Source organism: Rutilus rutilus (genome assembly GCF_951802725.1).
Source record: "Rutilus rutilus genome assembly, chromosome: 14".
Lineage (NCBI taxonomy): Eukaryota > Metazoa > Chordata > Actinopteri > Cypriniformes > Leuciscidae > Rutilus > Rutilus rutilus.
The window spans coordinates 32,082,573-32,095,489 of record NC_140219.1 but is presented as its reverse complement, the minus strand read 5'-3'; the positions used below and the strand labels follow the sequence as shown (position 1 = coordinate 32,095,489).

The 12,917-nt window shown below is 40.7% G+C and overlaps 1 protein-coding gene and 1 long non-coding RNA gene across 5 annotated transcripts; both read left to right on the top strand.

Annotated features, from left to right (window-relative positions):
* Nucleotides 1–605: 605 nt before the first annotated feature.
* Nucleotides 606–2,513, top strand: LOC311303477. Its single transcript, XR_014629761.1, has 3 exons — nt 606–695; nt 2,003–2,104; nt 2,294–2,513. It is a non-coding gene; the product is annotated as an uncharacterized lncRNA (long non-coding RNA).
* Nucleotides 2,514–3,609: 1,096 nt separating this feature from the next.
* On the top strand, nt 3,610–12,515 carry LOC311303469 (uncharacterized protein). Of its 4 annotated transcripts, none has more exons than XM_084429976.1 (8): nt 3,610–4,188; nt 4,299–4,414; nt 5,332–5,464; nt 5,888–5,973; nt 8,625–10,396; nt 10,539–10,696; nt 10,810–10,925; nt 11,566–12,515. In XM_084429976.1, the coding sequence occupies exons 6-8, from the start codon at nt 10,600–10,602 to the stop codon at nt 11,857–11,859; spliced, it is 507 nt and encodes a 168-aa protein (XP_084286102.1). In that variant the 5' UTR covers nt 3,610–4,188; nt 4,299–4,414; nt 5,332–5,464; nt 5,888–5,973; nt 8,625–10,396; nt 10,539–10,599; the 3' UTR covers nt 11,860–12,515. The 4 variants fall into 3 exon arrangements, with proteins under 4 accessions (XP_084286102.1, XP_084286104.1, XP_084286105.1 ...); XM_084429979.1 differs by lacking the exons at nt 3,610–4,188; nt 4,299–4,414 and adding an exon at nt 8,366–8,435 and having other exon boundaries at nt 5,068–5,464; XM_084429977.1 differs by lacking the exons at nt 3,610–4,188; nt 4,299–4,414 and having other exon boundaries at nt 5,068–5,464; nt 11,570–12,515.
* The last annotated feature ends 402 nt before the right edge of the window (nt 12,516–12,917 follow it).

Here is a 12,917-nt window from a genome sequence, read left to right as displayed (position 1 = left end):
TCTGAATCTTTCTTGAAATGTGTTTTCATCTGGTGCAGAAGTACTGTCAAAATCCTATGTAACGGCATGAGAGGATAATATGTGTCCGTAAGTTTCCCGCTTACATGTTGGAATACTTTATTATTTACATCACAACTGACATAATAAATGGAAAACTCTGAGTCACACAATAATATCGTGTATCGCCGATCGAACAGGCTGACGATAGGACGAGATGAAAATTGAGCATATCGCCCAACACAGTGATTTATACTGCATTTTCTAACTTAGCACTATTCTGTCGACTTTGCAGCAAAGTGAGCAAGCTAATTAAGGCTAATAAAGTGCGCTGAATGAATGTGATCAAAACAAAGCACTCAGCTGATCCACTCAGATACTCCGAGGTGTAACCCAGCCTGAACTAGAGGTTTTTTTTATCACTGTGACTGAAGCACGAGAAATTCTCTTTATAACACTTGTAAGTATGTTTGCCACATGAGTTCAATTGGAACTGAAGTGTAAAGTATGTATATGTGTGTGTATGTATGCATGTATGTATGTATGTGTGTGTGTGTAATATATATTATGCACTGCGCAGTGACGTCGGATGCACGGCTCGAGACAAACGGCGTCCTATCGTCCTGGGGACGACAGAAAATGTGTTTAGGACGAACAGAAATATTCTCCAGGACGCCTACAGGACGAAAGACATTTTTGTATGTGTGTTCATTTATTACTATTAGGGTAATTTTATTTAGAAAATTTAAATACTAACTGACCAAGCGCTGACTACAACGGAGCGCGTCTTCTCACGCTGTTACTATAGTTACTATCACTGGCCGGCTACTCACCCGGAGACTTGTTTCGCGGTACATCTATCACATGGCTTATTTTCACAGACGAAAACGAGACGATAACTAAATAAAAACTAGTTTTGAATGACAAAAACCATGACAAAAATCTATTGACATTTTCGTCAACGAATAAAAACTAGACAAAAATGTTAGATAGTGACGAATTGGGAAGCGATCCAGTCAGAACTGATGTCCTGCGTTTGTGGTAGATGCGCACATTTGTACTGTAACGTGCTGATCTACCCAGCGCCACACGGGTTGACATGCGCTGCATGTCTCATATAACGTTAAAAAATGTAAACGTCTGGGAGAATGAGTAGAGCAGACATATAGATCTGAATAAGAGTGACGACGCAAAAAAAGAGCTCTATTCGGTACGGTTTTCTGTGCGCGCACACCCGACCCGAAGCGTCCCGCCATGCACATAGACACCTATTGAGCTCTCTTTCGTGTCTGAATGGGCAAATGCACACAACACTATGTCGAAATCTCCGTTTTGGAGAGTATTCACGTAAACTATGTTGGTTATGTCTTAAACAGTTTTGAGTGTATCGGATGTGCATCAGTGCAATTGGATCCGCATGTCATTGGACATGATCCGATGTCTTAAAGTGACAGTGGGTAATAAACCTAATGCGGTCTGTGTTCTTAATATTGATCAAGCAACAAAAGAAAAAGAGAAAAGCATTCACTGCTCGTTAATAGCTTTAATAATGATTCATTATATTTAGTTCATACAAATAAGTATGTCTGCTGCTTGAAAGAATAAAGAATGATGATATTTTTGAGATATGTAGGCTAGTCACCAGTATTTATTTGTAATTTTTTTTAATCCAACCAACTCAAAAACGTTTTGAGCTGTATGTATTTTTATCTTAATTTTCGTATATGTAAAAAAAGAAGAAAAAAAAAAGAAAAAAGATTTGTTCTGCATGAATACAAAAAAGCATTTAACTCCTGTTATTTTTTATTAAATCTGTTTTTTACCTGTTTACAGATAACTACTTTGAATGGAGCTAAATAAATATAATAATATATATCATAAACATTTTAATGGTGTTTTTATTATGTGACTAACAGCTATAGATGATAATAACAAAGTACAGAAACAACATGTTTATTTTGGGACGGTTGACATTCACTTCAGGATGGTTCAAATCGTTTTTCAGGACGGTTCCAGGACGGAGGTGAAAAAAGTTAGTCTGGAGCCCTGGTCGGATGCCAAGCCCTATCAGAGGGGATCAGTGGGAATAGGACATTACATGATCAAGGTAAATTATTGTACTAAGATGTGTAACCAGCATTATTATTCATTGTTATTAATAATTATTAATTGTTACAAATGTTGACCAGAGAACTTGCATGTTTGTAAAAACTTTGTAAAAAAGATAACTTCACCACAATTCACATAATTCATATTCATGAATTAACTAATTATGCTCCCCACTGATATGTTGCAGGCTATGTAGATGCCAGATGCCATTTCTGACGGACGGTTACAAGCGACCCAAATATGAACTCACCATCGCTGCTCTTTATCTTCACAAAAGTCCCCACGACGATCTTTGCCGAAGGTCGCCGCCATGCCTCATTTATGGGACGATGGGAATAGTCAAATAGACGGGCGTGTGGGAACTAAAAACAGTGTTTGTGTTTGAATTTTTCACATTTGTTGTTGGTTAAAACGTCTCCGGTTACTACAATCATAATAACCTCGGTTCCCTGAGAGGCGGGAACGAAACATTACGTCAGCTATGACGTATATGGGAACTCCTCCCTTCTCCACTTTCGCTGAAATCTTATGGGCTAACGCCGGTTGGGTTTCAGTCACGTGATTATGATGACGCGCGAAGGCGGGGCGATTTCAGATGGAGGGCAGGAAGTAAACATGGAGAATACGTCTATGGAGGAAACCGTTGCGGAGAGTCCGTATTGTACGAATTTAGAACCAGTTTCAAGAAATAGATACAAGGAGTTAGTAAACAGATATGTTGGACGTGACCCGTTCCTCATGAAGATGAGTGAGTTTTCGGGTCGAACTTGAAGATTTGCCGACAGTGGAGGCTGTTGACATCAGCAAATGTTGGCAAATCTCAAGAGTGTTCAGCGTGCTCTCACGGGAGGTCATACCAGGAGAGATGAGCAGGCAACAGTCACAATTACAGCTGTGCAATTCCCAATCCCAATGTTTGAGAAAGAGGGCTTAATCAAACTTACCATGCATGTCCTGGAGTTCTCACCGATAAATGAGTCTCTGAGGACCCGTGTTAGCGTGCTCGCTCTGAATGGGGTGTGAGGCTTATTACGGCTCAGAGCTCTGATACATTCCTAATATTTTGGGACATGCAAGATCACAATGATTAACTTAAATTCAAAATGGCACCTCTTGACCAAAAGGTTGCTCATGCTCTAGAGTTTGCTCTGGTGTGGTATTTTTAAGGCGCTGACCTTTAGAGCCAACAGACTCATGTTGATTTCGGCTCCCTCCCTCTGAGTCTGCCGATCAGCACTGGACGTGTCCGCTCCACGCTCGTTACCCGCCAGATCAATGAGTGACAATTTGCCATGCGTCTTGCCCTTCCTTCGTATAATTATTTGAAAGACGTCGTGGCTACGGGATGAGTGGGCATTGGCTTACCTGCAGCTGTTTCCCATTTTAATGAGTTTGAGGAAGTCCTCAGTGCATTTGACCTCATGTTCCTGAAGCCCAACCACTTGCACCTGCTGCTTTCCATCTTCTAGCACACGCAGCTTAGCCGATTCAACAGATCAAATACCTAAAAGCCGAGTTCAGACTGCACGATTTTCAAAGTAGTCGGGTCACTGTTCTTTTCACACTGCATGACGATCTTGGCCAGGATTCAGTCGCCGCTGTGTTCACGCTGCACGATGGATCGGCGACAGAAGGTTTCACACTGCATGACTTTACAATAGGAAGAATCGCCGACAACTCTGTCTGGTGGCATGCAAACTACGTTTCACAACCAAAGACACGCGAGATGTGACAAAGAAACAATGCGAGATCACGTGTGCAAGACCGGAGTTCTCACGTGAGACTGGGATTATTAAAAATGGGAGCCCGCAAGAAGCTTGCGACACGAATTGCACGTGCGCTGATTTGCAGCGAAAACAAGAGAAAGAAAAGAAGAATATGGAGGAGGAAATGGTTGGGGAGACGCGAGGAACAAGGATTGTGTGTTCTGCAACCAGAGTTGGATAGAGCGGATGACAGCAGAGGAGTTCAGTATCCTGCTGCGGATGGTTGGGCCTTTCGTAACCGAGCGGCACACACAAATGAGACGGGCAATATCCCCAAGAGAGCGCCTAGCTGTGACCATGCGGTTTTTGGCAACAGGTGGGTCTGCCAGAGAAATAATTAATTCAGCAAGTGTTTTTTTTTTTGTGTGTGTGTGTGTGTGTGTGTATATTGCTCTATATTCTGTAGTTACTTTATTTCTTTTGCAGGTGAAACGTTCAGTTCCCTCAGTTTTCAGTACAGGGTTGGGGTCAGCACTACTTCTGAGATGGTTATGGAAACCTGTGCCACTCTGTACAAGGTCATGAAAAAAGACTTCCTCAAGGTACTCTCCGATTACCAACATTTACTAAAATGCTGTGCTTAAAGGACACATTTAGTACGTTAGTAATTAATAACTTTTAGTAAAATTAGCTTAAAAGTAAAGATCTATGTCATTAAAATGCAACATACAAATAAATGCATCAGTCATATGTGACTCTGTGAAATCCAGGCTAGTCTCATAATGTAAATATGACGTTGGGAACATCAAAGTTTGATTTCAATCATTAATTTCACTATGATTTTAATCTTTGACTCAATAAGACCATGAATTCACACAATGTTCTTTACATTATGTTTATGTAGAAAACAGTAAATCACCAATAACACGACTTTGCCTGTTTTCACATATTACTCTTAACTGAAGCATAATTTTACTTTGTAAATGATCTTAATGCATCTTCCACCACTGATTACCAGTAATGTACACAAAACGAGAGTATGCTAAGCAATATTGTTATAATTTCCACAGTATTTGCATTTTGAAAGCTCACTGCTTTTTGTATTTTAATATATTTATTTGGTAGTAGTCAGTGACGCCTTAAATAATGAATTCATATTTACAGTGCTTCAGAACTGTTTGATTTGTATACTGTGTGACAAATATAAGTGTAATAAATGTTGCAATTCCCACATGCGCTTGATGGTAAACACATCTGTATACAGCCTCCAGCAAAAAGCGGCAGTCTCCACCATAATTACAAGTCCAGCTTCTCTGTGATAATGATGGCTGCTGTGGATGCCAATTACAAGTTCATATATGCCAGTGTGGAGTTTCTGATGCTGGACTATTCGCTCAGTCAGATTTGTGCCAAGCGATGAACTTTCCTCCACCCGAACCATTGCCCAGCACTAACATAATGATGCCATATATGAGGCATATCCTTTAACGTCTGATCTTATGAAGCCATATCCTTTCAGGCAAATGGACCACAGTCAACGGGTTCTGAACTACCGTCTGTCCAGAGCACGGAGAGTGGTGGAGAACGCATTCGGCATTCTTGCCATCAGGTTACGGGGTTTTAGGAGTACCATTTGCTTGGAGCCAGACAAGGTAGTTAAAATAACTATGGCCCTCCCTATGCATCCATAAGAGGCAGAACGCACACCCTGTTTATTTTCTTTATTTTACAAAAGCACAATGTTTTGATTTGATTGTAAGTGGACACATACAAAAGTAGAAATATCACAGATTCTTTTTTTATATTTCTTTTTTCTGTATGACCATAAATGACGGAGTAATTTAAGTTTATAGTTCTACAATGTGAAGAAAATCCAGCAAAACGCGCGGGCGCGTTCGCCGACCTCAGAGGGTTAAAGAGGTCATACTCTAATGAAAATAATGCTTTTGCACTTTTTGATGAATCATTGACATCTGTTTTACACAGTATGGATTACTGGTTTATTTAGGCCCATTTTGGCAGCTAATTCCAAACTTGTTTTCAAATTGTAATGTTATCAATCTCATTTCTTACAGACCATGTCAAAAAGACACATCGGAGGCACTGAGATCAAGGTCTGCATGGCACAAAAGTTAAAAGATCTGAGGAGACGAGCAGAAAGGTAATCTTCAGATGATGCAACATCAGTCTATTCCTCAGTCTATTTTGTGATCTATTCACAAATTGTCAATAGTGCTTTTTATAAAAGAGACGCATCACTCTTACACAGTTGTTTAAGCCAAGATGAAAACGACATTGCTGTTCGCCAGCATTTTTTGTTTCCATAGCATATTCACAAAACATTTAATGACTGACTAATTACAATACAATTACAAATTAATAATAATAGCACTAAAAATATATAGGCTTAATAGCTAACAGTCTTTAGATCCAAACAAAGCAAATAAAGTCATCTGTGAAAATCAAAAGCAGCTTCAAACACCGCCTTAAAAGAAAACGTATATCATGAAATCAAAATACACCCTATTTACTTTGTTAGCGCACATTACTTTGTCTTGAGGTGAACAATTAATCCGTTTAAGTTAATACACAGAAAACAAATTGTTTGTCGTGGTAATCATTAATCAAAATCTGAAAATTTGCTTCCGCCCTGGAATGGCGTCCCTTCTCTGATGACGTCTGTATGAACATCCTTAACCCTCCCTTCTAGGGATGTTAACCGATGACCGTTTGACCGATGGTTGACCGTATCAGCGTTAACCGATCAAAGTTCGAAAAAAAAAAATTGATCTCTAAATCAGGCTATTATAGACAGTGGACTAAACGCTACTACAGTTAGCCACCTCATTCCAAGATCTTTTTGTGTGAAGTGAACAAATCCCTCACACTCAATTTTTCATAACTCTCCTGTTTGTACTTAATAAACCAATAAAAACATCTGGCGCGAGGTCATAGCGTTTGGGTTCACGCGCTCACAAGGTTTGCGAAAAGTAAAGGCTACAGGCTAAAACACGCGAGGTTAGAGCCAGGGCAGACGACAGGATAAAGCGTGCAAAGAAAAGTAGTGTGTGGGACCATTTCACCAAAAAGAATGACACAGATGTAAGTCGCAACTTGTGTGATACAGTGCTTAAATACAGTAGTAGCACATCATCTATGATGTAAGGTGATGATGATCATCATCTTTCTTTATTATTGTTAGCACTACCTCAAACTAAAGCGGCGTCTCTTCGGAGCTGTCATTTTCTTTAATGAGCCGCAGCAATGTTTCAAATGAGCTAACGCTAGACAAACGCCTTTATTTTCAACACGATCACCTTGTACCCAAACCATTTCGAAACTAAGGAGCCATTTGTCCTCCGATTACATACAAGCTCCTCGGCGCCGCGTTTGTGGGACTCATGTTTCGCGCTGTAGGGGATTTAAAAAAAAGTGACATGAGTGGAAGGGTGGCAGTGTTTGTGTGAGCGAGAGGGAGGCAGACCGGCAGAGAGATGCGATAGAGTTGCGAAATTGCAGGCGCGGCTCGAAATGGCTGTTATTTCAAATAGCGTAGCATATTTTAAACTAATCGGTTAACCGGTTTCAACCGGCTAATGAGGCTCGGTGGTCGATCAAGAAAATGTGTAGTTTTCGCCATCCCTACTCCCTTCCAACCGTTAGTCTGCTATGAGCAGAGATGGAGAGGAGGAGCGCTAAAGCAAAAACCCTGCCCTCTGTTCAATATTCTGTTTCACTTGGAAATACGTCACAACACTGAAATAAAGTCGGTTGCAACTTCCGATTCACGCGGACTTTAATGAAGAGACAGATGCCAAAAGTTAGGACCATTTTGCTTTCACTTTTAGGGAATAAGAGCACGTTTACATCCATGTTCTTAATGCGATTATGCTTAATAAGCCGACCATGCATGTGGTCACGTAAACGTGTTAATCCATTTAAAGTCCAGACAGAGCGAGCTTTTCGCGGGCGCAAACTCTGAATCTTTCTTGAAATGTGTTTTCATCTGGTGCAGAAGTACTGTCAAAATCCTATGTAACGGCATGAGAGGATAATATGTGTCCGTAAGTTTCCCGCTTGCATGTTGGAATACTTTATTATTTACATCACAACTGACATAATAAATGGAAAACTCTGAGTCACACAATAATATCGTGTATCGCCGATCGAACAGGCTGACGATAGGACGATATGAAAATTGAGCATATCGCCCAACACAGTAATTTATACTGCATTTTCTAACTTAGCACTATTCTGTCGACTTTGCAGCAAAGTGAGCGAGCTAATTTAGGCTAATAAAGTGCGCTGAATGAATGTGATCAAAACAAAGCACTCAGCTGAGCCACTCAGATATTCCGAGGTGTAACCCAGCCTGATCTAGAGGTTTTTTTATCACTGTGACTGAAGCACGAGAAATTCTCTTTACAACACTTGTAAGTATGTTTGCCACATGAGTTCAATTGGAACTGAAGTGTAAAGTATGTATATGTGTGTATGTATGCATGTATGTATGTATGTGTGTGTGTGTGTAATATATATTATGCACTGCGCAGTGACGTCGGATCATCGGATGCCAAGTCCTATCAGAGGGGATCAGTGGGAATGGGACATTACATGATCAAGGTAAATTATTGTACTAAGATGTGTAACCAGCATTATTATTCATTGTTATTAATAATTATTAATTGTTACAAATGTTGACCAGAGAACTTGCATGTTTGTAAAAACGTTGTAAAAAAGATAACTTCACCACAATTCACATAATTCATATTCATGAATTAACTAATTATGCTCCCCACTGATATGTTGCAGGCTATGTAGATGCCAGATGCCATTTCTGACGGACGGTTACAAGCGACCCAAATATGAACTCACCATCGCTGCTCTTTATCTTCACAAAAGTCCCCACGACGATCTTTGCCGAAGGTCGCCGCCATGCCTCATTTATGGGACGATGGGAATAGTCAAATAGACGGGCGTGTGGGAACTAAAAACAGTGTTTGTGTTTGAATTTTTCACATTTGTTGTTGGTTAAAACGTCTCCGGTTATTACAGTCGTAATAACCTCGGTTCCCTGAGAGGCGGGAACGAAACATTACGTCAGCTATGACGTATATGAGAACTCCTCCCTTCTCCACTTTCGCTGAAATCTTATGGGCTAACGCCAGCTGGGTTTCAGTCATGTGATTATGATGACGCGCGAAGGCGGGGCGATTTCAGATGGAGGGCAGGAAGTAAACATGGAGAATACGTCTATGGAGGAAACCATTGCGGAGAGTCCGTATTGTACGAATTTAGAACCAGTTTCAAGAAATAGATACAAGGAGTTAGTAAACAGATATGTTGGACATGACCTGTTCCTCATGAAGATGAGTGAGTTTTCGGGTCGAACTTGAAGATTTGCCGACAGTGGAGGCTGTTGACATCAGCAAATGTTGGCAAATCTCAGAGTGTTCAGCGTGCTCTCACGGGAGGTCATACCAGGAGAGATGGTGACGATCTGAGCAGGCAACAGTCACAATTACAGCTGTGCAATTCCCAATCCCAATGTTTGAGAAAGAGGGCTTAATCAAACTTACCATGCATGTCCTGGAGTTCTCACCGATAAATGAGTCTCTGAGGACCCGTGTTAGCGTGCTCGCTCTGAATGGGCTGTGAGGCTTATTACGGCTCAGAGCTCTGATACATTCCTAATATTTTGGGACATGCAAGATCACAATGATTAACTTAAATTCAAAATGGCACCTCTTGACCAAAAGGTTGCTCATGCTCTAGAGTTTGCTCTGGTGTGGTATTTTTAAGGCGCTGACCTTTAGAGCCAACAGACTCATGTTGATTTCGGCTCCCTCCCTCTGAGTCTGCCGATCAGCGCTGGACGTGTCCGCTCGACGCTCGTTACCCGCCAGATCAATGAGTGACAATTTGCCATGCGTCTTGCCCTTCCTTCGTAGAATTATTTGAAAGACGTCGTGGCTACGGGACGAGTGGGCATTGGCTTACCTGCAGCTGTTTCCCATTTTAATGAGTTTGAGGAAGTCCTCAGTGCATTCGACCTCATGTTCCTGAAGCCCAACCACTTGCACCTGCTGCTTTCCATCTTCTAGCACACGCAGCTTAGCCTTCCGATTCAACAGATCAAATACCTAAAAGCCGAGTTCAGACTGCACGATTTTCAAAGTAGTCGGGTCACTGTTCTTTTCACACTGCATGACGATCTTGGCCAGGATTCAGTCGCCGCTGTGTTCACGCTGCACGATGGATCGGCGACAGAAAGTTTCACACGGCATGACTTTACAATAGGAAGAATCGCCGACAACTCTGTCTGGCGGCACGCAAACTACGTTTCACAACCAAAGACACGCGAGATGTGACAAGGAAACAATGCGAGATCACGCGTGCAAGACCGGAGTTCTCACGTGAGACTGGGATTATTAAAAATGGGAGCCCGCAAGAAGCTTGCGACACGAATTGCACGTGCGCTGATTTGCAGCGAAAACAAGAGAAAGAAAAGAAGAATATGGAGGAGGAAATGGTTGGGGAGACGCGAGGAACAAGGATTGTGTGTTCTGCAACCAGAGTCGGAGGTTAATAAATAACTTCTCAATGTGCTTTGTTTCTGTTTGATAGAATTGTAATGTTTATTTGTAGTGTACGCTAATTCATTCTGTCTGATTTTTTTCTGATTAAAAAGCTAGAAACTCTATTAAACTATATTATTGTGCTCAGCGTACAAATAGATGGACGATCAGAATGGGTTCAGGAAGCTGCTGCGGATGACAGATGACGGATGGTTGGGCCTTTCGTAACCAAGCGGCACACACAAATGAGACGGGCAATATCCCCAAGAGAGCGCCTAGCTGTGACCATGCGGTTTTTGGCAACAGGTGGGTCTGCCAGAGCAATAATTAATTCAGCAAGTGTTTTTTTTTTTTGTGTGTGTGTGTGTGTGTGTGTATATATTGCTCTATATTCTGTAGTTACTTTATTTCTTTTGCAGGTGAAACGTTCAGTTCCCTCAGTTTTCAGTACAGGGTTGGGGTCAGCACTACTTCTGAGATGGTTATGGAAACCTGTGCCACTCTGTACAAGGTCATGAAAAAAGACTTCCTCAAGGTACTCTCTGATTACCAACATTTACTAAAATGCTGTGCTTAAAGGACACATTTAGTACGTTAGTAATTAATAACTTTTAGTAAAATTAGCTTAAAAGTAAAGATCTATGTCATTAAAATGCATCATACAAATAAATGCATCAGTTATATGTGACTCTGAAATCCAGGCTAGTCTCATAATGTAAATATGACGTTGGGAACATCAAAGTTTGATTTCAATCATTAATTTCACTATGATTTTAATCTTTGACTCAATAAGACCATGAATTCACAGAATGTTCTTTAAATTATGTTTATGTAGAAAACAGTAAATCACCAATAACACGACTTTGCCTGTTTTCACATATTACTCTTAACTGAAGCATAATTTTACTTTGTAAATGATCTTAATGCATCTTCCACCACTGATTACCAGTAATGTACACAAAACGAGAGTATGCTAAGCAATATTGTTATAATTTCCACAGTATTTGCATTTTGAAAGCTCACTGCTTTTTGTATTTTAATATATTTATTTGGTAGTAGTCAGTGATGCCTTAAATAATGAATTCATATTTACAGTGCTTCAGAACTGTTTGATTTGCATACTGTGTGAGTGTAATAAATGTTCAAATTTAACTGTTCTTCTTTTATTTTGCCAGACAGCATCCACAGAGGCAGAATGGAGGGCAATAGCTCATGAGTTTCAATCTAAATGGCAATTCCCACATGCGCTTGATGGTAAACGCATCCGTATACAGCCTCCAGCAAAAAGCGGCAGTCTCTACCATAATTACAAGTCCAGCTTCTCTGTGATAATGATGGCTGCTGTGGATGCCAATTACAAGTTCATATATGCCAGTGTGGAGTTTCTGATGCTGGACTATTCGCTCAGTCAGATTTGCGCCAAGCGATTAACTTTCCTCCACCCGAACCATTGCCCAGCAGTGACATAATGATGCCATACATGTTTGTGGGGGATGAGGCATATCCTTTAAGGTCTGATCTTATGAAGCCATATCCTTTCAGGCAAATGGACCACAGTCAACGGGTTCTGAACTACCGTCTGTCCAGAGCACGGAGAGTGGTGGAGAATGCATTCGGCATTCTTGCCAACAGGTTACGAGTTTTTAGGAGTACCATTTGCTTGGAGCCAGACAAGGTGGTTAAAATAACTATAGCCTCCCTATGCATCCATCACTTCCTCTGTGAGCGCAGGTCTGAGGCGTACACACCTCCAGCCTTTGCAGACTGGGAGGGAATGCAATGCATCTGTTGTGGCAAAAATGCAACGAAACCTTCTGTGTGACTATTTTGTCTCACCTTCAGGTTGTGTTCCTTGGCAGGAGAAACACATTTAGTATTAAGGATGTCAGAGTATTATTTTTGTAGTGGAGAAAACACTGCTTTATTCTGTCAGATGTCTGTAATGCACCTTGTAATGTTCTTTATTTAGAAGAAAAGTGCCTTTCTTAAAAAAAAAAAAAACATGGTGCTTGATGCTTCTATTATTGATCTTAGGCATGAGGCATGAATGCTTTGTATATACTGTCTTCAGATCATAAAACCTGTGTATAGTTTTACAACAAAGTTTCAAATAGCATGTACAAACTCATTTCATTGTTGTCAAACATTTATTGATAAAGTGCAAACCATAAAAGTGCTTTTCAATGAAGCCCTGAGCATAACTGAACAAATTCAGACTTTTTTTTTGACACTGCAAATTTAACATTACTTTTATAACAGTAAAATAAATTTGTGTTAACACAAAGCAGCAGCAGCAGAGAAACCCATTTACTATTAAGGAAAAGTACAACAATCTGAATAAAACAAAGTAAAAGAGTTTCACTGACATCATAGGGTGGCAATGTTTGCAAAAAGCTTTGAGGTGGAGAACCCTGAAGTGGCATGTGTTGCGTGTAGGACTGTACTGGTGGCAAAGGTGTAACAGTGGGTTGGACTGTAGGGATGGGGAAAGGAAGCCTCATGAATCACTGAGGCTTTCTCCTGACTG

Excerpts from the sequence above, each read along its gene's own strand:
- LOC311303469 (XM_084429976.1), top strand. The coding sequence starts at position 10,600 with ATGGTTGGGCCTTTCGTAACCAAGCGGCACACACAAATGAGACGGGCA. Across the intron at positions 10,697-10,809 it reads CATGCGGTTTTTGGCAACAG|GTGAAACGTTCAGTTCCCTC; the intron begins GTGGGTCTGCCA and ends TTTCTTTTGCAG. Across the intron at positions 10,926-11,565 it reads TGAAAAAAGACTTCCTCAAG|ACAGCATCCACAGAGGCAGA; the intron begins GTACTCTCTGAT and ends TTATTTTGCCAG.